General features: G+C 42.0%; 1 protein-coding gene across 1 annotated transcript in view; it reads right to left on the reverse strand.

The window, feature by feature from the left end:
* Positions 1-23,873, reverse strand: part of LOC147659115 (phospholipase A and acyltransferase 3-like) — a 186,919-nt gene that overhangs the window by 126,459 nt on the left and 36,587 nt on the right. The window contains exon 2 of the mRNA XM_086951963.1: positions 23,306-23,408. Coding sequence (XP_086808089.1) covers positions 23,306-23,408 — 103 coding nt within the window. The remainder of the gene's footprint in view (positions 1-23,305; positions 23,409-23,873) is intronic.

Consider the following 23,873-nt stretch of genomic DNA (forward strand, 5'->3'; position numbering starts at 1 on the left):
AGAACACATGAGGGCTATTCAAAAACAGGACCCTAAATACCCAGTAGCTCTACATGTAGCTAAATGTCAAGGAAATGTAGAAGATTTCCAAGTATCATTCTTTGGCATCGAAACTGTGCCTGTCCACGTGAGGGGTGGCAATCGGGAGTTAGCTTTGAGACGTAAGGAAGCAACTTGGATCATGCGTCTTCGAAGCATTGAGTGTGGGTTAAACTATGACCCAGAACTGCAATTCTTTCTGGGTAACTAGGCCCCACTAACCTCTGAAAAGATGGTCTCATTGGGTTCTTTCTTTCACCAGATGACCAGAATCCAACCTCTATGTCATTTAATTACTATATGTTTAATTTCAGTAAAAAATAGATAACATTACGTAATTGTGTAACAGGCTCTAAATTTTCCTCCGTTCTGTAACGTTTGTTTTCATTTGTGTTCATAACTAGACACTGTTCGTATATTTCTATGTCACTTACTCGGTGTCCACTTAAGATAGTTCATGCTTAGAAAACATAGATAAGAGGGTTACCTATGAAATTCCAGTGTGTAAAACCAAATACATTTTCTCTATCCGAAAAAAGATTTTTGATCCACCATGATACCGAGCAATATGTACACATAAGACTCATGATTGTGTAGTCCTACACTGGGTTCAATAACTTTTAGACAATAATCTCGAAAGGGACGTTACTAGGCCCTCACTTACTCTCTTGTCCCCTTTCAATATTCCCATACTGGGTGTCATCATGACACGAATGTGCTCTTTTTCAACTCACTCATTTCTTCATGTGTTCGACAATCTAATGTGTCAATACACTTTACACTCTACAAATATCCTCGCACTTAGGATACTAAACATAAATCTTCTTCTTTAGTTTTTGCCCCATAACGGCTAACCATTAATTGTGTACATACTTTCCAGTCACGTTTTTCCTATACACCCGTAAACAAGTGTCAGTACTTTCATAGAAACATTTTGAAAGTGAAATACTTAATATACTCAATACTCTAGTGAGTATAGTATTTCTTCTTTATTTTGCCAGCTTCTGAGAATAAGGAGGATAGCCAACGTTCTAGCCTTTTTTAGTCAGAACACTGGTATATATTCCTGCCTGACTTCCGGTCACGTGTCCGTTTCCGATACACGGCGCCGGGAAACCAAGAGAGGGGGAACAATACAGACTAGGTAAGCGAGCTCCCACGTCACGAAACTGAAAGTTATGCTAGACGTTATCCGTCCTTTTGGCATGAGACTTCTATTTTACTACAAATCCTGTTGGCTAATCACTGCCATTTTTTACATATTCAGGTGAACTGCCTACGTGGACAAAACGGCATACCCGCCCATCCACGAACTTATTTCTCCTCCCGGTTTTCACATTACTCGTGAATAATCGAGGTAGGTTCCCATGGTATCCTATCTCTCCTGACGTTTCACGTACTTATCCAAGCATGACACTGTGTTTATGTACACTCTATATATTCTGCAGATCCCGCACACGATTCCACGCAACGCCCGGACTACGTTTTTACTTAAACGAACTTTCACCTTTATCGTTTTCTACGAGGGTGAGTGTCGTTTACTTTCAATAACATCTCTTCAACTATGACCTCCGTTGTACTTAATAGCGGATAACTGAATCAGGGAAAGCCCTTTCTGCAGAACTTAACAATCTAGAGCACTTTTGGGTTAGCACCCAGCATATCCCACAAATCTATCTCCCTTTTCTCATTTTTCTTTCATTCTCCATTTCCTTTTGTAGACACTTAACAGAGTCTTCACACTGACCGGCCTTCTCCCCCTAATTCATTATCACAAAATGATTGAGGATTAGACATCCGAATGGAATGTATCTAGTCCTATAAGTGTTTCAATCAAGGTATGATAGCTACCCAATAGAATGGTTATCTCACACAAGAGGGATTTAAAAGTTCTTTGAAATAAGTGCACAAATGTTTAGAGTATACTTTTTGGAAAAGAGTTAATTATGTATTAAATAATGTGCACAATGTCTGACGCGTAAATGATTGAAATTCATGCTGCCATTCTTCCCTTTGCTCTTTACAATATCACTTACAAGTCACTTGGGATGCCGTTACATAAAAAGTACAACACTTTTTCACCTTGCCACTTCACTTTTCGATCCGGCCAGTGCTTTCTGTCCTTGGGGATATCTAACCCATTCCCTATTCACATATGTCACCAAGTTAGTGATTTCTCATCACACTGACACAGAGTCACTCAAATGGCATGCTTTTGTCACTCTGGTTGACACGATTAAGTCACTACCTAAATATGTTCGCTAACAGAATTTATTTATTTTATTTTTTCCATTTGTATGGCGCACAGCTACCCAAAAAGGGTTTCCCGGCGCCGACAACAGGTTTGCTGATCACAAAGTTTCGCTTAAGGGTTACGGAGAGTTATTTGTTGAAGAGCCAGGTCTTGATGCTCTTTCTGAAACTAGCATAATTGACCTCAGTCTTGATGTTAACTGGGAGGGAGTTCCAAAGAGTGGGTCCCAGGACAGAGAAGGATCTGCCACCAATTCTTGACAATTTGTATCTGTGGATCACAAAGAATGCTCCTGAATGGGAGCGCAGCATCTGTCCAGGAATGTAAGGGGTAACCAATGATTGCAGGTATTTGGGGGCTGTTGAATTTTTAATTCTGAACATGTAGGTGAGGGCTTTAAATTTGATACGTTGATCGATCCTGAGCCAGTGTAAGTCCCTCAGATGTTTCGATACACTGGAGAAATTGGGGATGTTACAGAGTAGTCTTGCTGCTGAGTTCTGGGCGAGCTGCAACCTTTTGATCACAGCCTGATTTGATCCTAAATACAGGATATTCCCGTAGTCAAGACGTGATGTTATCAATGCATTGACTACGGTCTTTTGAGTTGCAAGGGGCAGCATCCAGAGGATCTTTCTCAGCCATTTCATTATGATGAAACAAAGACCGACTACTTTGTTAGCCTGTTGCCTCATAGATAGAGTGTCGTCGAGGGAGACGCCCAGATTTCTTGCATGGTCAACAGGAGTTGGAATGGTCCCTAGTTCAGATGGCCAATGGGAAGGATTCCACAGATGTTTATCTTTACCTAGGAGTATGACCTCCGTTTTATCGCCATTCAATTTCAGTTGGTTGATGGACATCCAACTGAAGATGTTCAAAAGTCCCTGCCTAAGAAGAGAGGGATCAGAGGATTTTGGCTTTGTCAGGGAAAAGATGATTTGGGAATCGTCAGCATAGGTCATTAGGGTGAGATCCGAACTTTCTGCTAGATCGGCCAAAGGTCGAAGGTAAATATTAAAGAACAGGGGGCTTAGAATGGAGCCCTGTGGGACACCGTGTGGGGCACTGAAGGTGTCCGAGCAAGCAATGGATGAGGTAATTTGAAAGGTCCTGTGCAACAGAAAAGATCTGATCCAGTCAAGAGCTGCACCTCTAATGCCGTTGTTATCTAATGTGGTCAGTAGTTTGGAATGCGAGATGGTATCAAACGCCGCACTCAAATCTAACAATATGAGTGCGACAGTTTGACCCTCATCCAGGTGCTTCCTAATGGCTTCCGTGACACCCAGCAAGGCGGTTTCAGTAGAGAAACCGGCACGAAAACCTGATTGGGATGGATGAAGGAGAGCGTTATTCTCGGTGAAGAGAGTAAGAGCAGAATGAATATGTCTCTCCAGAAGTTTAGAGCAAGCAGGTAGAAGTGATATAGGCCGATAATTAGCCAGAACTTCAGGGTTGGCAGAGGGCTTCTTCAGCAGGGGACTAACCATTGCATGCTTCCACAAGGAAGGCACTGTGGAAAGGATGAGAGAGGCGTTGAGGGTGTTAGCGACAAAAGTCAAAACTGGGTCGTCAAGGGTTTTTAGAACACTGACGGGGAGGGGGTCTCGAGGAGAGCCCGATTTGATGGATTTCAGAGAAGATTTAAGTGAGTCCAGGGTAATTTCAGGCCAGTGGGTAAGGAGCTTAGAAGCAGGAAGGTTTAGTGGTGGAGTGACTGAAAGATTATTAATTAGAGGTTGAGAGTTTATAGCATGGATGATATTCTCAATTTTATCAGTAAAGAAAGATGCTAGGTTTTGACATTGTGTGGTGCTCAGAGGGGGGGCATTTGCAACCGTGTTAACACCTGCAAGTTCCTTAACTGTGTTGAAAAGAGTTTTAGCTTTGTTAGAAGCAAAATTGATGTTATTTGCAACAAAAAGGGCGCGTGCTTTGATACAAGCGGAGTGGTACTTGTTTCTGGCGTTTTGATAAACCCTCTTTTTTTCAATGGAATAGTCTTTTCTCCATTGCCTCTCAAGGTATTTGCAGTGTGATTTTTCCAATTTTAAGCATTCAGTAAACCATGGGGCTGGGGGTCGATGTATGTTTCTTTTAGTTTGAGAGAAAGGGAGACAGCTGTCAACAGCTTTTTCGCGCCAAGTGTGCATCGCATTGGCAATACCTTCCATGTCTGAGGCCTGAGCTGGTGGACTATTTGCTAGAGATTCACTGAGTTTACTGGTGTCAAGCTGTTTCCAGTTTCTCATGGACGAGACCGGCCATACAGCATTATTTAGAGTAGATGGAGGTAATTTTAGGCCGAAGAGTAGGAGGTGGTGATCAGACCAACAGACAGGGGACGTGGACGTCCAACTAAGTTCAGGGATGTTTGTAATAATGGGATCAAGTAAGTGTCCCGCCTTGTGAGTGGAGCCAGAGTTTAATAGTTTAAGTTGTAATACTGCAAGGTCCCCCAATAAGTTGGAGCAGGTGACGTTGTTAGGGTCGTCGAAGTGCATATTAGAATCACCAAGCAGGGTGAGATTTTTCGAAGTTAAGAAAAGGGGGGTTATAAAACTGGCCAAATTGGCCGCCCAATTTTTTAGGTGGCCGGAGGGGGGCCTATATATCAAGACACCGGAGAATGTGAAATTAGGATTCAGTGAGATCTTGAAGAAGGCAGCTTCACTGTCAGGAATACTAATGGGCTCCAGATTGCAGGTAAACTGTCTCTGAAAAATAGCCGCTATGCCACCCCCGATTTTTCCTTCTCTGTCTCTTCTGACGATGGCATAGTCAGGAGGGAGGGCAAAAGCAATACCTGGCCCAGAACTCTCTGTTAGCCAGGTTTCTGTCAGAAACATGGCGCTAGGTTTGTTATCTAGCAGAACATGGCGCTAGGTTTGTTATCTAGCAGAACATGTTCCCAAAAATGTATTTTATGTTTCTATCCAGCCCTGAAGATTCGCAGTTTGTTCCCTGCGATAAAACACGTGTTGGCTTTTGAAATGGAACAATAAACAGAAGTGACTACACCAAGAACAGATTGTTTCTCCACCCATGTATCTTCATTCATTTATACTCATTCTCGGAGATTCACTAAATGTTTAGATTTGTCCTAACAACTTCCATTATCTTCCTAAACAAACTTACATCAGTACTATCCAATTATTGAATGTGTATAGCGCAGGGGCATTGTTGTTTTTTCTATTTGTTTGGATCAGCTTGCTGGTCCTTCTTGGAGCGGTTGTGAGGTATTACCGCTCGCCTCATTGCCTATACTGACTACCGTTTGAACATATTACCTTGCGGCCACCCAGGTAGTGCGCCTAGTAATTCTGGAAAACTAAAAGACCTCCAAGCTGTTTTTTCTGGTCCAAGACATGCTTGTTCCCGGTGCGATAGGGGGAGACCCGACCCTCAACGACCCGAGAGGTGAGATTGGAGCCCAATTGCATGAAATACTTAGGCGTGTACATTTACCACACGACAGCTGACTTATTGGAAGATAATATTGGCCGTGGGATAAGAGCTTTGAAGGGTAATATGGCCTTTTGGGCTACTCTCCCACTGTCACTGGCAGGCCAGATAGCACTACTAAAAATGGGTGCGCTTCCAAGGCTCCTGTATTACTTTAGGACATTGCCAGTATGGATACCTGCCACTACCTTTAAATTTCTAAAGTCCATGATAGTGTCCTTATTTGGGGGGTGGGACGGCGAAGAGTAGCACAAACGACGTTAATAAGACCTAAAAAGGAGGGTGGACTGGCGGTACCAGACTTTGAGCTGTACTACTTAGCAGCTCAACTGCAGATCTACACTCAGGAACTTGCACAAGAATTTAGAGGACCAGAGTATAAAAGAGGCCGAGGTATGCCTCGCCATGTCCTTTCTTTCATAGCGCTGCAACAGAAACTGGATCTCAGGGATCTATCGCAGGAGGAAAAAACTATCAGATTGTGTTGGAAACGTTGACAACGTACGGCAGGCGTGCTACACCCTTATGCCCCCGATATCCCAATAGAAATGTTGACGGCACTGCCACACGGTGGTGACTGGTCGCAGCTACAGGAATGGGAGGAAGCGGGAGTCCAGATGCTGGGGGACTTATATGAAGACGGCGCACTATTGCCGTACCCAACACTCCTAGACAGGTTCGACCTGCCAAGAGGAGGTTTCCTGCTACACGCAGCATTAACACGAGCAATACAGTCGCACTGGAGGGAGGGGCTGATAGAGCCGAAAACAACGACTGTTTGTTAATATACAATGATGGCAGCGGGAACTTTCAAGGCAGTCTTGTGCCTCTACTCCAGAATGCTAAATTAAGGGCTATCACCGCTAGAGGCGCTGAGGGGAAAATGGGAAACAGACATAGGGAAAGGCATCCCAGAGACGGTGTGGGCGCAGATAATGCGGAGGGCCTGGAAGAGCACACGGAACGCAAGATTCCTGCTAGTGCATTTCTACATCCTCCACCGAGCATATCTGACAACAGGCAAGATCAAGAAATATTTTGATGTAGATGATGCCGCATGTCCCAGATGTACGAAGGTCGGGCAGAACTGGATCATATGCTATGGACATGCTCAAGATTAGAGCTTTACTGGGAGGAGGTGGGAGACACTCTAAATGCGATAACGGAACGGGGCTTGGAATTTGATATAGCCGTAGGTGTCCTGCACTGGTTCCCCCATACCTCCAGGAACAAGATCACAAGTACATCTATAGATATGGGGCTTATTCTAGCAAAACGAGAAATTACAAAACACTGGAAAGCGACAGTGGGGCCCAATGGCACTAGACTAGGCAGCGCAACGAAAAGGCACTAGAAACTGCTCAGGCGTGGGACGCATTAGTGCACGCACTGCGTGACTATGGGACACAAGAAGAAAGAGAGGAACAGCAATAGGATTGCGGACTATCCCCCGAAACATGACAGGCACATCGCACAGACCAACACCTGATCATTCCTGGGCACACAGCTTAATATGACTAAAACCAATTGCAGACATCGATGATGGGGATCCAGGGAGGAGGGAGGGAATATAGGGGAGGTTGTTAGTAGAATAGGACAGAGCACGTTGGGACTCATCCTTTAATGGGGTATTGTATACATTGACCGGACCACATCCTAACCCACTACCGAGAATGCAGCTAGGGGAGTGTATATTGTAAATTTAGGGAACCGTGGGAAATGTACTTGATTTTATATGCTGTGTGGAACAAAACCCAATAAAATTAAAAAAAAAAAATCCAGCGCAACTTAGACACTCCCTCAAGTTTTAAATTGCGCCTATCACAACCGACCTACAATAGCCTTGTTCACGCTAATGACTACGTAGCCCACAATACACCTCTACATTGTGTCACAAGAGTGTCATCCAGTATTTTCCCCTTTCCTTTGTTGCCTTGAGTGATTCAACTATACCCCGCCCACCCTGTGGTTATAAATCACTGTGCTGAAGCAAAAATAATACATTTTAACATGAGAACATTATACATTTGTATATTTTAAAACAAATTACAAAATTTGTGAAAATTATACAATGTCTATTAACTCCTGGTGTTTAAAACTGTAAGCAAGTGAAACCAACAGGCCGATCGCGATGAACTTCCATTTCTGAGGCGCTTATCAAGGTCCAAGGTCCAAGGTCAACCAGATAGTTTACCTCTCCCTTTTGCTCAACAATGGTGTGGGGTTGAGACCATTTGTCTTGGAGGGCTGCTGGGGCCACTGGCTCCAACACCCACACCTTCTGTCCTGGCTGGTAAACAGTCAGCACAGCCTTTTGGTCATGCCAAGTTTTTTGTAGGTCTTGGCTAGCCTCAAGGTTTTTAGAAGCCTTCTTCATATACTCAGCCATCCTGGAGCCGAGACCAAGTACATAGTCCACTATGTCTTGCTTTAGAGCTTTGAGAGGTAACTCCCATCCCGCCTTCACAAGACACTGGGGTCCCCTTACAGGATGCCCAAACAGAAGCTCAAAAGGGCTGTAGCCCACCCCCTTCTGTGGGACCTCTCTGTAAGCAAACAGAAGGCAGGGCAGAAGGATGTCCCATCTTTGTCTAAGCTTTTCAGGTAAACCCTTGATCATGCCCTTCAAAGGTCTTGTTGAATCACTCAACCAGACCATTGCATTGTGGATGGTAGGGTGTGGTGAACTTGTAGTTCACTCCACACTCTTTCCACATAGCAGTGAAATATCCAGACATAAGGTTTGCACCTCTGTCTGATATGACCCCCTTAGGGAAACCCACTCTTGAGAAAACTCCCAAGAGGGCTCTTGCCACAACAGGTGCTGTAGTGGTCCTTAAAGGGACAGCTTCTGGGTATCTGGTGGCATGGTCCACTACCACCAGAATAAACCTGTGCCCAGAGGCTTTTGGGGGATTCATTGGTCCAACAATGTCTATCCCAACTCTTTCAAAGGGAACCCCCACCACAGGTAGTGGTATAAGGGGGGCCTTTGTGGTGCCACCTGATTTGCCACTAGCTTGGCAGGTGACACAGGAGCGACAAAACTCCTTGGTGTCTTCTGACATGTGGGGCTAGTGAAAGTGAGGGACAAGCCTGTCCCAAGTCTTGTTCTGGCCAAGATATCCTGCTAAGGGAATATCATGGGCTAAGGTAAGAAGGAAGCCCCTGAATACCAGAGGTATGACCAACCTCAGGCTTGGGGTCTCTAGCCTCTGAGTATAGGAGCCCTTCATCCCAATATACTTTATGGGTACCTGTAGCATTCCCAGCAGCCTCAGCAGCAGCTTGCTGTCTGAGGGGTTCAAGAGAGGGGCAGTCTAATTGAGCCTGCCTCAGGTCTGCCCTTGAAGGTCCCCCTGTCCCAAGAAACTCAACCTATTCAGGTTCAAGTTCTTCTAGGACAGTTCCTTCTGGGGTCTCACAGTCAGCGTCCTGAGAAGACTGATCTTCACTCTGAGGTAGGGGGGAAGGCACTGCCTTAACCCTTCTGCTCTTTCTCTTGGAAGGCACTTGGTCCATAGTTTCAGGATCCAAGACCTGTTTAGTTTGGCACTTTTTGGCCTGTGACCTGGTCACAGCAAGAAGATGTGCTGATATGCCCAGCATCTCTGCATGAGTCCTATACTCCACTTCGACCAGACTGAAGCTCCTAGATCATTGCCCAACAAACATTCTACAGGGAGGTCTGAACTTACAACAACCTTCTTCAGGTCTGTTACCCCTCCCCAAGAGAAATTAACAATTGCCATACTATGAGTGGTAGTGACATTGCTATCATTGGTCACTAGGTCATTCTCACCTAGTATGATCTGTCCAGGGTCCACAAAGTTAGGTGTCACCATGTCTGTACTTGCCCAGGTTACTGGGGCTCACAGTAGAGGACATAGCCATGTCCACATCACAGACAAGAACAGCTTGAGTTGGCATTCTGACTAGGCCAGAATCCTCTCGGTTAACCCTACCACACCCTTCTGTTGAGAACCACCACTATTAGCTGTACTAGGGGGAACAGTTGCCTTAGGGGCAATGTGGCTGGAGCTGTCTCCTTTTTGGTGCAGTCACTGGTCCAGTGAGTATTACTTTTACAGATATTGTACCAGGGTTTTCTTGGACCTTCTTTCTTCTTGGGTTTCTTGGAACCCCCCTCAGTAGAAGCTTTTTGGGGACCTGGTGAAGTCTTCTGGTCTTTCTGATCCCCACCCACCCTTTTGGTCTTGCTTCTTCTGATCACCACCTTGGTTCTGGTTTTTCTGCTTAACCCTGGTTCAGACCCATTTGTCTGCCTTCTTTCCCAATTCTTGGGGAGAGGCCAGATCAGAGTCAATCAGGTGTTGATGCAACAACTGGTTCTGACAATTCAATTATTAAGTATTTGTTCTCTCATGATCAAATTATACAATCCTGTATAGTCCTTAACTTTACTGCCCAGTAACCAGCCTTCCAGAGCCTTAGTGGCACAATCTACAAAATCAGTCCAGTCATGAGTCTGTGTCTTCTGGGTATCTCTGAACAGCAACCTATACTGCTCAGTGGTTAGGCCAAACCCATCTATCAGAGCACTCTTCGGGACAGTGTAGTTGTCAGCATCCTCATCACTAACTGTGAGGACCTTGTCTCTTCCTTTTTCTGAAAAGGAGAGCCATAAGATTGCTGCCCACTGACTTTGTGGTACCTGCTGTACTTTGCAAGCCCTCTCCAAAGCAGTTATCCACTTGTGGATATCATCCCCACTCTTGTAGGGAGGGACATTCCTGTTCAGGTTTTTATGGTCATAAGACCTCTCCCTATCCTTAGGGATATTGTTGCCACCAGTGGAGTCTACTCCACTTAACTTGTTTTCTCTTGCAAGAGCAAGTCTCTCTTTGGCTAGGGCAATCTCTTGCCTCTCAATCCTCAGATTGACTTCTCTCATTCTAGCCTGATGTTCTCTTCTCTGAGGGGAAGTCATTCTCCTCTGAGCAGAGGCATCAGAGCCTACTGAGCCCTGAGAGTGGATAGATTCCCTGGATGGGGATCTTCTCCTTCTAGGCCCATTGTTAAGCCTGCTTGGGGGTCTGTATGGGGCTATCCCATCTCCAGCCCCGTGTAAGCTTAAGTTAGCCTGGCTAAGTACTTTCACTTGGACCTGTAGGAGTTGTAGTCATGGTGTTTTAGGCCCTTTTCTCTACAACACCTAAGTTCAGTAGAACTTAAGTATTTAAGACTTGATTTATATGTACCTCTAGGAACCTTAATGTGATCTTTCAAATGATATCTCAAGATTACAATGGTAAAACAACAGCAAGCTCTTATCCCACCGCTGCCACCAATGTGAGAAGTTGGCCTGGTATATGGTGTTCACTATTCTAGTGATCACCCTGCACCAGTCCAAACAACCCTTATGGTGATGGTTGAAAAGTGAACCTTATAGACCAGCTATCCTAGTGGTAGCATGGACAAAGCAGTCTTAGGCTAATACTTCAGAGAGCATGTGAAGCCAGGTGTTTTACCAAATGTAACCCCTTGAATACCAAATGAAAGGACACCACACAAGGTATATATCAAATATATATGTATTTATTACTAACACAACCCCTCTGGACTCTTTATGAGTTCAGAGTTCGAGATGCAGCACAAGTTACTCAATAATCATACTTTAAGTTGCACAAATACAATTCTGCCCTAGGGGCCTCACGAACCATATACTAAGTAAGTGGTATAAGAACCACTTCAGGAACAATGGATAGGCCTAGGGCCTAGGGAATCACTGGGACTACACTACTACACCAAAGGTTAGGAAGTAGGAGACCCAAGGGGAGCATGTGCAGTGTCTAAACACACACGCGGGTTACCATAGACTTAGAATGGGAACGTAACAGTTAGAAACGAGTTGATTTTGATCATTGGAGACGCCCGAGCGCGCAAACAAGATGGCTGCCGTTTCTCTGCAGTAGCGCGTTTTTGCTCCCGTTTTTATAAATAAAAACGACGATTCCTGTCAACAATCATCTACAAAGTGAATGGAGAGCCTTATGAATGCCTACCTGCAATAACTGGCGGTTTTCAGCGACTTTGGTGCAGTGGAAGTCCTTCTTTCGGCAGTGTGGTTCCTGTCCCCAGCCCAGCTTCTGAGGTACTGCAGGGCTTTCTGTCAGATGGGCGGAGTGCAGTTCTATGAAAGGGCCTGGCTTGGGCCTAGCCACGCCCACAGCTCATTTTAGCTGCTGCACCAGTGATTTTACCTGCATTCTCACAACTTTTGCAGATTTTTGGGCTACTTTCTTGAATTTCTACTGTTTTCTCCTTATTTTTTGACAACATGGAGACTAAAGCTGTGGTTAATAATAAAAGGAGGCAGCAAATTTCCCCTCCTCCTATTAAATCTAAAGTTGTGGAATCTTCAGAGCCTTCCTTATCTTTAATATTGGAAGGAATTCAAGCTTTAAGAGTCAACACTGATTCCATTGCATCAGAAATTAAAAATGTTCGCAAGGAGATGGCTAGTCTGTCCATGAAAAGTTCAGATAATTCAATTAAAATTCAGGATAATAAGGCTAGAATTAACTCTTTCGCTCCTCTGGTGACAAAAATCTCACCTCTGTGTTCTCAGTTGCTGGATTTGGAAAATCGCAATAGGCAATACAATCTTCGCATTTTTAATTTACCTGAAGATAGATGTTGAAGGGGCTAGCTGCAGATTATACTTGGAAAATTTGCTCCCTGGTCTTTTGCAAATCAAATTTCCTGTAAAATTTGAAATAGATAAGGCTCACAGAATTCCTAAACATAGAAATCCTCACCACACCAAACCACGACAAATAATCTTTAAGGTTCTTCGTCACTACCACTTGGTCTTAATTAGAAAGGCAGCTCGAGAAATTCCTTCGCTGATGGTTAATGGAAATAAGATTTTTATTCACCAGGATTTTGGCAAGGAAACTGTTGCAATACGCAAAGAATTTTCTACTTTCCGTCCTCATCTTCGACGTCTTGGTTTCAAGTATAGACTTTTTGGCCCATCGATGATGCGTGCTTGGAAGGATAATTTTTCCAAATCTATTCAACATCCTGATGACTTGAGACATTTTCTTGATCAACAGTATCATCATTCAATGGATACTAATGATTCCAATACTTTAGTTATGATAATTCTGCCTTTTCTGACAGGATGCTGAGATTTTCTTCTGTGGGGCTCCAGCGGTTTTGGCCTTTCTTGTAACCGTGTGTGCGTTTCACATTTCACATTTATGTCTCTCGTTTGTCGTTTTTTCCATGTTTCTTTCTCTCCTTATATCCTTTGATATGTTTTGGAGCTACTTTTTTTATTTTTTTTTATTTTAGGCCGATTTCTTCTTTGCTTTTCTTTCTCTTATGCCTGTCTTCTGGATTTCATTTCTTACCATTTTCTACTATGGCTAATACTCAGTTGAATGTAGTGTCATTAAATGTTAAAGGATTGCGTCATCCAGTTAAACGTACGAAAATATTAGATTACTTAGGACGGTATAATGCTGATATTTGTTTTATTCAAGAGATTAATATTGATGACAAAATTTTAGATTATATGAAAAAGAAATGGGTTGATAGCATTGTCTCTTCTCTTGCTTCTGGCAAGAAATATGGAGTGGCGATTCTGTTTGCAAAAAGATTACATTGTCAGATTTTAAGCAAACACTCTGATGCTGATGGTAGATATGTACTAGCAAAAATTAAAGTTCATGATACATTCTTATTTTTATTGAATGTTTATGGTCCTACTGTGGACGATCCTACTTTCTGGTCCACTCTTGCTACAGAGGTCTTAAAGGTCGGAAATGTTCCCTTAATTGTTGGTGGGATTTTAATATAATTAGGGCTCCCGGTTTTATGGTATTTATTTTTTTAACATTTCCGTCTGTATTTATCCATATTTATTTTTGGGCCTTCTTATTGGTATTTATCCATATTTATTTTGTGTTTTGTGAATAAATGGAGTCGCAAAATGGTATATTTCTACATTTATTTAACTCTTTCACATGTCCTTATATGTGTATGCCTTTCGCGTTTTAGTAAATAAAGAAGCCACTTATAATTTAAAACTACACCCACACGTACATATTAGCATTATACTACAAACGAATGTTAACATATATGTTTATTTGAGGAAATCTCATCCTATTTTCTTTTTAACTCTCCATGCTGTCTATCTGTTCAGGTTTTGCCTGAAGTTCATGAAAGACAGCATGGAGAGTCTCTCACAAGAAGCAGAATTTTCAGTATTTTTCCGCTTTTAACAATAAATACAGACAGGAAGCACATTGTTTTCTGTCTGTATTTATCGGTACAAATCAGTAGAAACGGAAAACCGGGTGCCTTAAATATAATTTATGACCCCTTACTGGATAGAATTTCTCGAACCAAATTCCACCCTTCTAAAGTGTATTTTGCATTTAAAGCCTTTCTTCAAACAACTAAATTAGTTGATATATGGAGACAACACTTTCCCACAGAAAAAAGTTTCACTTTTTTCTCCAATCCTCATAACTCCCATTCCCGAACTGACTGTTTATTAATTTCTAGACACTTAATCAATTCTGTTTCAGATCCTCGAATTGGTAATATTGATGTCTCTGACCATGCCTTGGTTTCCTTATTTTTAAATTTACAGTCAACATACATTAAACAATCTAGGTGGCGAATGAATACTGATATTGTATTGAACGAGAAACATAAACCAAACCTTTTAACAGCCATAACTGAGTATTTTTCATTTAATCACGAAAGTTCTACCTCTTTAATTAACAGATGGGATGCATTTAAAGCCTATATTAGGGGGACTGCAATTTCAATTATGGCACATGAAAACAAAACCTTCAATGCATCCATTTTAGATTTACAAAAACAAATTGTGAAAAATGAAAGACTCTTTATATCTTCTAATGATCCCCAATATAGGTTTACACTTCAAATATTACAATATAAATTTAACTCCATTCTCAGTAAGAGAGCAGGCATTCAAATTTCTATTGCCAAAGCCAGAATTACTTTCAATACTAATCGCTCTGGCCGACTGTTAGCTAATTATTTACGCATTAAAAAAGACAAAACTCAAATCAATTCTATTCAAAGCTCTCATGGTAAAATTGCTTTTTCTCAAAATGATATAGTCAAGGAATTTTTGAGGTTTTATTCTACATTATATAACAAACCTGATTTTCATAATGAATCTTTAATTGAATCCTATTTATCTTCCTGTGATTTACCTAAGATTTCCCAATCTGATAAAATTGGTCTTGACTCAACCATTACTAAAGATGAAATTTTACTTGCCATTAAGTCCCTTAAGAAAAATAAGTCTCCTGGTCCAGATGGGTTACCAGCAGAATTTTATTAAGAATTTCAAATACAATTGCTGCCCTTTTTATATCAACCTTTTACTTTTTTTGGATCCAAGGTACATCCTCTGGTTCATTCACAGAAGCATTAATAATTGTACTCCCAAAGCCTGATAAAGATCCCACTCTTGTTTCTAATTACCGCCCTATTTCTTTGATTAATCAAGACTGTAAATTTTATGCAAAAATACTCGCGTCTAGATTAGCACCTATTTTGGATTCAGTTATCTCTCCCGACCAATCTGGTTTTATGAAAAATAGAGTTTCTGCTAATAACACCAGAACTCTACTTCACGTTATTGAACAACGTTCTACTCTATCATCCCCCTCAGGTATTTTAGCCTTAGATGCTGAGAAAGCCTTTGATAAGATTAATTGGCAATTCTTATTTCATACAATATCCTTTTTTAATTTTGGAGATTCCTTTATTCGTATGGTTTCTGCCTTATATTCTGCACCGATTGCTCGTTTATTCATAAATGAACACATTTCTCATCAGTTTTCTCTTTTTAGAGGTACAAGGCAAGGATGTCCGCTTTCTCCTCTTTTATTTTTAATTGGCATTGAGCCTTTTCTTTCTTCAATTAGAAAATGTGATGAGATTAAAGTTATCAGTATTAAAGGTGTTCTTGTTAGGGCCCTTGCATATGCTGATGATGTGCTTTTATTTTTAAGTGATCCTGTGTCCTCTTTCCCACCTTTAATGCATATTATAACAAATTACTCTACAATTTATGGGTATACTTTAAATACAAATAAAACAGAATTTTTCCCTTTGAATGTTTATTGTACCCTTGATATGCTTCCCTTGAATGGTTTAATTTGGCAAAAAAATAAACTGAAATACCTTGGGATTTTTTTTCTATATCCATAAAGTCAACCATTACGTTAAATTGTGATTTTCTTTCAACTTATATTAAAGACAAAATTTCCAAATGGTCATCACTACATCTTACATGGTGGGGCAGATTAGATTCTATAAAAATGACTTTAGCGCCGAAAACTTTTTATACACTTGCAATGCTTCCAATTCAATTTCCTCTGAAGTTTTATAAAGATGTTGACAAAGTTTTGTCTAAGTTCTTATGGAATAACAAGTCACCTCGTATTAGTTATAAATTACTAAAAATTCCCAAACGTAATGCCGGTTTTGGCATTCCTGAATATTTTCTTTATCATAAAGACTTTATTTTGAAACAAAGTTCTCTTTGGTTTAATTACTCTTTATTAATTACTCCTCCTGCTTGGTTATCTATTGAGATATTGTTAGTAAATCCTCACCCATTTTCATCTCCATTAACAATGTCTGATACCACAGCATTTTTCCATAAATCAACCATTATTAAATCTACTAAAATGATGTTTAATGATTTAGACCTAATTTTTCTTTCCCCCATGAATACTACTGGAGATATCTCCCTTTGGTATAGCACTGTTATCAAATTGAATAGGAATGTTACTTTATGGTCCTCATGGATTAAAGCAGGTATTTTTATCTTAAAGATGTGTATATCAATAATATTTTCATTTTGTTTGAACATTTCAATCTCGATTTGGTTTACCTCGATCCCATGTTATCAAATACCAATACTTATGTAATTCAATTTTAGACTCCTTTCCAGATGCTATTCCCTCTAATATTGATGTTGATTTGGCTCGCTACATCCAAACGGTTTCTTCTTCTTCTCATGGTGTTTGTATTTTTTATAAAAAGTTATTGGACACTCTTGGTAATAACATAGATACGCTGTCAACTTTCTGGAATAATGAACTTTCACTTTCTTTATCTAATGACAATTGGAGAGAAATATGGTGTAATGGTATATCTGGCTGGTTTCCCTCTTTCTAACTAACTCTTATGTTTTACTTAATAGATTGTGGACCCCTTACCGTTTATTTCATGCTAACCTTCTCCCTTCTCCTGACTGTTGGCATTGTAAAGTTGAATCTGGTACATTGCAACATATGTTATTTGATTGCCCTTCTATTTTCAAGTTTTGGTCTGATGTTTGGGTCGGTATAACTAAGATTTTAAATATTCAAGAAGATATTTCTTATAAATTGTTGATTTGTAAATCGCATATCTTATTACATGATTTAAATGTTCTAGAATGTAAATTTTTTAATTTTCTTATTTCAGCAGCATTGAAATCCATTACTTATTGTTGGAAAGACTGTTCTTCTTTATCTGTTCGTGCTTGGTGGTCTTGGGTTCTTTTTACAAGAAGAGGTGCTCAATTATCCTTGAAGGGGCTTGTTCATAATTTGCTTTCTTTTCAATCATTCTGGTTACCTGTTGATTTATATTTAGATATGAAGTAATGTATGACTATTTGTTTAACCCCTTCGATGCTCATGACGAGCTCAGCTCGTCATGAGGCACAGTGGAGCTGTGCTTATGACGAGCTGAGCTCGTCATGAACAATGATAAATCCCATTTTGCAGCACAGGAGGGGAAAACCTCTAGCAGCCAAGGTGTTAATCTTGGTGGCCTTCATTTTCCATTATTGTTTGTTCTCTCTTTATTACAGTAGCTCCTCTCAATTTATTCTTATCCTAATCATATATTTTTCCTTTCATTTTCCCTTTGAATTTCCCTTAATTATTGTTTTATCTTTACCTTTTGCAATCTTATAATGTATTGTTTACTAGTTTTGATAATGTTTTAAGGTATTTTCGCCATTTAGTAATATTTTTTGTATTGTCTTTCTGTTTCACCTGCATATCAAAATTTCAATAAAATATTTTGAAATCAAAAGAAACTAGTTGATTTAGGACACCTCTGGATAGATAGCGGGAAACCCAAAGTTAATTAGGACACTAGGAAAGTCAAGACTCACGGGAGCACCGGAGTACTCAAGTTACCTCACCCAGGGAAGCCGGGTGCATAGGTGTTCTTTCGTGTCGGGTTTCGTCGTCGAATCCTATGGAGAGCTGCAAGAAGATGCTGCAGGCGACCAGGAGGAAGATGTCCAGTTGGATCCAAGGGTGGATCGAGGGAGTGAAGAACCTGAAATCAGAGGGGACAGAGTCTGGGTCACTAGTGAAGGAACCAGGAAGGAACCAGGAGATGTCGGGAAGCAATCAGGTGAAGAGGTGAAGCTTGTCTTTGCAGCCACGTAGACCAGGAGGCGTCGACAATGACCATGAGCTGGATACGGACTGTCCCACGAAGGATCTCGCTGTTGGCGGTGTCGGCTTCTGGATTGGAGTCAACAAGCCTTGGCAAAGGCAACCCGCGCAGCAAGGGAAGATCGTCTTCTGTTCAGACCAGCAAGGTCTGGGGAGCTTCCCCTTTACAGGAAAGCAGGAGCAAGCCCAGAGCAACCAGACAAGCAGTGTTGTTTCAAAACGATGTCTTCATGAGGGCCACTAGCCAACAGGCTAGCAACAGCGTAGACGCGTCGAGGAGAAATGCAGGCACAGGCCCCACGCGGCACTTGTGGAGTGTGGAGGGCTGAGCTTCGGTGCATTTACTGCTCAGGCTGGGGCTTCTCAAACCCCAATGCACAACTTCGAGGACACCTCAGAAGCTGCACAGTTAGCAAAAAGCAGGTACTGCAGGGTGTCCGGTCCCACGTCTCTCGTGTACGCCATGGGTCTCAGCTTTGCTGTGGATGTGGCTTGGAGTCAGCGATGTCTGGAAGTCCAGAGGCTGCATCGCTAGGTCGTCGGGTTCCGGCAGGAGCGTCGACAAAGCAAACCAGCAAATCACTGGTGGTGCCTGTTTCCACAGGGTGGTCACTTCTTGACCACAAGGGAGATTTCTTCAGTCTTCTAGTCGAGTAGAACGTCGAAGGTCCAGAGTTTCGTTTCAGAGTTTCAGTTCAGGATAATCTAAAGTCTCTAGACTCAGCTCCTAGCTTTATACTAATCTAAGGGGCTGGATTACCTTCTAGGTCCCTCCTATGGGTGGAACCTGGGAAGGGGGTGGTTACACCCCTTTCCCTTTGTCCAGTTTCAAGCCAGAGATGGGGCTGGAGTGCCCCAGCTACTGGTTTGAACCGGGCTATGCGTGGAGCACCTTGTGTGGCCCAGGGAGTGTCTCATTTCATTCAACCCACCCTGCCCCAATACACTACAGGGTGTCTGGGGAGGTGCTCGCACCTCCCAAGGCATGTAACCTATTGTTCAGGCCTCTCTCGCTGGAAGGGCTCCCAGCAGCAGGAGGTCAGACTTGTGTCTGTGGCAGCAGCATCCATTTTGTGATGCTGAGGCTCTGTTTAACTTTAACCGGGGTTACTAGTTATTACATGTCTTCTCCTTCTAGAAGGGTGGAATGCTACCCCCGTCACCAGAACTGGTGAGGGGGTAGTATTCCAAAGCGTTTGACACCTTACACGACATGTTTCGATAAAGCCAAACCAAAGTTAGCATTAACCGCGAGGATTATAATGCATTTAAGAGTATATGGTATGGCTATATCATAGAACAGCTATACGGACATGGTTCCGAAAGCTGCAGACAGGCTCAGCTCATGCTAGAGCACCATCTCACATAAAACCAAGCACTCTGCCTTCAGGATTGTCAAAGCCTGCCATAGGAGTGACTTATAGGTTACTATGTGTCTATATATAAGGTAGATATAGACATACTATATCTAAGTAAGGGGTGATTAGACCACCTTACTCCAGCTGAGTGATCAGCCAGTGGTATCAGTTTGGATGGCCAGTCAGGGGTGGCATAATACATGTTGCAGCCCCTGGTAGGCCTTGGATGCACCTATGCCCTGGGTACCTAAGGTACACTATACAGGGACTCACAAAGGAGTCCCAATTCCCAATTGGATATGTACATAAAGTACATGGTATGAATTTAGAGAGAGAACAGCTGGGCTTTGGGTCTGATTAGCAGGCCCACAGCCACACTAAAGTCGAACAACCAGTAAATCACAGCAAAAAGTGGGGGTGACAATAGGAAGCAGAACCTACTCTCCTACACAATGTAAGTGTAAGAGAACAAAGATTGTGGTGGCCTCGACCCTAAGGGAGAAACCAAGTTATGCGAAGACGTGACCAAGGTTATCATGGAGAATGAATGTGGTTTAGTAACCTCGGTTACATGTGGTATAAGACGGGTTAATGGCCATGATCACCTCAACATTTCTCACACCGCTGGTAGGGGTCAGGGGGCTCCTAGTTTCCGAGGGGTGGTGCTCAGACCACATTCTGCACGTGAGGATCTAGATTGTATCTATCTCTTTCTGTGCCTCATTTTATTGAAGCTCACAGTTCGTCAATTTCCACAGACTCTCCACGAAACGTCTTTAACCGAGCACTGTTGATACCATTTTAATATAAAGCACTGTGAACCTAGCCACGGGGTATTACACCCCACTAACCAGGGTTTGATTCTTATCAACTCTAGTGCCGATCTCCACTATATGTCTTTGTACTTTATTGGACTCCCTATGCTTTGATCTTGACACTACAGCCATGGTCAATCCCCCCTTCCGTTTTAATTACCCAGCATGCATATTAATAATGTACCGTTGATTGATATAACCCTTTTTTATCATCATCCGCTCTATAACCTCATAGATCGCCCGACTAGTGTTTGACTCCTCTACTCATCTGCTTCAATGTGATCCTATTGCTTAGTACCTTAGTATTCCTTTTAAAAACACTCAGGGCCTGATTCACTATGGACCTCCGCACACATTGCGGAGGTCCATAGTCATGGGGCGTCTCCGCACTCAGGGTTGAATCTCCACAGTGATATTTCTCATTGTGGAGAAATAGGCCCTGAGTTAGGAGACTCTCCCACGACTGTGGGGCCTCCACCACGAGCGCGAAAGTCCTTGGTGAATCAGGTCCTTAGGGTTTCCCCTACAGGCCGGGGTAAGAGAGACAGATGAACCACTGTTAGTGGGTCCCCTCTCAGTTGATTATTTGCATGTATGAAATTGCAGTGAAGATCCCTTGAATTCTTCTTACTCCCTCTTTTTGATTTAGGTGAAGTTTCAAATAAGCAATGGGTAAGGATTCACCTTACCAATTGTGTTTCCATGAAAACGAACTAGACCTTTCACTCACCGGGGCTTGGATGAATGAATGGATCGACGAATATATTCTCTGCCATACCCTTCATAAATTGACAATGTAAAATCTGTAAAATAAAGGAGCATGGCATGTTGTTACATCTGTTTTTTAAGATATCCACTGATTCATGAGGATTCATGGGTATTTTCTGTGACATCTACTAGTGGACTCCAGGATGTAAATTGATACTTGTATAGCGCACTACTCACCCGCAAGGGTCTCAAGGCGCTTGTACGAATACCGCTGTGGAACCCATCCTGGCTTTCCCTGTGAGGCGTCCACTCCTTAGCACCCCCAAGGTGGAGGCCAGGCATCCTCAGCGTTGTGGGGCCGTTGTGGAGATTAAGCAAGCTATTGCCCAGAGTTGCAGAGTGGGACTCCATGATTGGAATAGGTACCGACGCGAGAATTATCAGGTCCGTGGAAATTTTGAGCCGAAGACCCGCCGAGGTGGGGAATTGAACCCTGGTCCCGGGCTAGACCTCTGCATCAGGGTCTGCTGCTCTAACCATTGAGCCACACGATAAACTATATTTGGTGCAAAAGGATATGCTTGTTTTATGGTAGGTTATAGGATGTGTTTAAAAAAAAAGTTTCTAACTCATGTAATACTGCAATGAAATTGTTGAGTCAGTATAATTTCCTATGTTCACACAGCGTAACATGAATATTTAAAACTAGGAGGGCGCAAGGTTTGTATTGGAAAGTATTAGAACTGCTCAAAGGTTTAGGTGACAAATACTTACTCAAAATAACACAATGCAACAATGTTCTCTCCCCGCATACAGCAGTGGTAAATTCCCTGGAGGAGTTACATATCTAACATATGAACAGGCACATGAAAGTTTTTACTAGTTTTGGTATTGGTGATTACAAAGAGACAGGGCAGAAAAGTGGAATGCAACGGTATCCCCGATTAGGACTGGAATGTGCCCACTGGCTGCTGTTGGAATGATAAAATACAACAATAATCAGGGGGACAATAAGTCAGTTAGGCCTCTGGACCCCAATGCCAGTACACCTGCTCCACCAGTGGAAACTATGCCACTGAGCGGGGCTCGTATGTTTCAAAAGTTTGGATACGGAGGTTTTGCAACTGCAAGGATGTCCGCAAAAAACACAAACATATCTGGGGCAGGTGGATGGAACAATACAACTTCATTGATGAGGACACGTTCCCCAAAGGGTAAAACTAGGGCCACTGGAATAATGCAATTCTATGGTGCTACTTTTTTCGCATAATTATAGGTTAGCCGCTTTTGCCACATAATTCATCATCTGATGTATAATCTGCAGATAAAAAAAAAAAGTTTCTAGATCAAACAGATCAGAAGTTACTAAAACATGGTGACGTGTGGCGCTCAGTTGAAATCCCTTCGCAAAGGTTAACTGGTCATAGTTCATTTGCCTATTTCTATATTTGGTTGCTAAAATTGATACTATTAAGGTGAAATCTTTGCCCAGACAATATTGCTATGTAAAAAATGACAAATTAATGAAATAATACTATCAAAAAAGGTGCTGCATGTGTTGCCTTTTATGCCGTTAATTTAGTTAACTCTACCACATAAATGAATCCTCCCCTACCGCATAATTCCAGTGGTCATGGGTAAAAACCAATGTTTTAACATATCAGATATTTTTAAATCTTCTTTGGTGTTGTTAATTAAGATGTATTTTATAATGATTTAACTATGCTGTAAGTTTTTACTGGGTTGTTTCCGTAGTACAAAATCCTAAAAAAAGTTACATTATAATTTTTTTTTTTTAACACTGCTCATGTGTACGTGCCTATGTGATTGCTTGCGTGCATATGTGCAGGTGTGGGTGACTCCAGGAACTCAGCTGTTTGTTCATAACTTATAGTAGGTGGTTCGTTTGACCCCAGGCTGTAGTGAACTGTGGACCCTGCAGTAAAAGTTGCTGAGAGTTTTTGCGGGGCATATCACCATTCAGGTGTCAGTCGATGTGGACTAAAGGGAGATATTTTCACAGCGGGCGCACCGGTTTGAGAAATGTTAATTACTGCATTTGCACAATGATAACGAGTGATTAGGCCCTGATTGCTGGGCCTGCGTTTGTCTGTGTTGCTTGGCAACCTACGGCGAATCATGTTAAAAAAGAGCACAGATTAGATTAGGTCTTACTTGGAGGAGCCAGATGCACCACATAACCATCACCCACGTAGACGGCCCAGTGTTCGTAGCCTAATCGGGTAATCTCAATAAGGTCTCCAGGCTTGGGGTCTTCCTGAAAAGCAAGCGAAAGATATATATTCTTAACTGTCGAACTGATATTTATTTTACAGAGGCACCGATCTTCGTAAATGTAAATCAATAGGAAATTATCTTTGCTAATACGTTTTTCTGCCGATAGAAGAATTTGCATGAAAAGTTGCAAAGAAAGTTTGATGACATTTACTCAGGCATCTGAAGCTTCCTGCAGATTTAGCAGGGGGCGCAAAGTTATTTCGGGTCGTAAAATATGATTTCTCTATTGTAACTAGTATGTGGAGTTTTGGGTTGACATTTAAAAAAAATTGAAACAGTGAAAAACACTATTGCGCAGAATTACCCCACGTTTGGCATTCAACCAAAGTCCAAGTTGGTTCTTTGTGCTTTTTCAAATTTAGAGTATTTAGAGTAAATTCGTACATTCTTCCCTCCTGTATTTTAACTCTTGTTTTAATATATTTTTGTTACCTATCGCCGCCGC

The sequence above is a fragment of the Lissotriton vulgaris genome, unplaced genomic scaffold (genome assembly GCF_964263255.1).
Source record: "Lissotriton vulgaris unplaced genomic scaffold, aLisVul1.2 SCAFFOLD_3147, whole genome shotgun sequence".
Lineage (NCBI taxonomy): Eukaryota > Metazoa > Chordata > Amphibia > Caudata > Salamandridae > Lissotriton > Lissotriton vulgaris.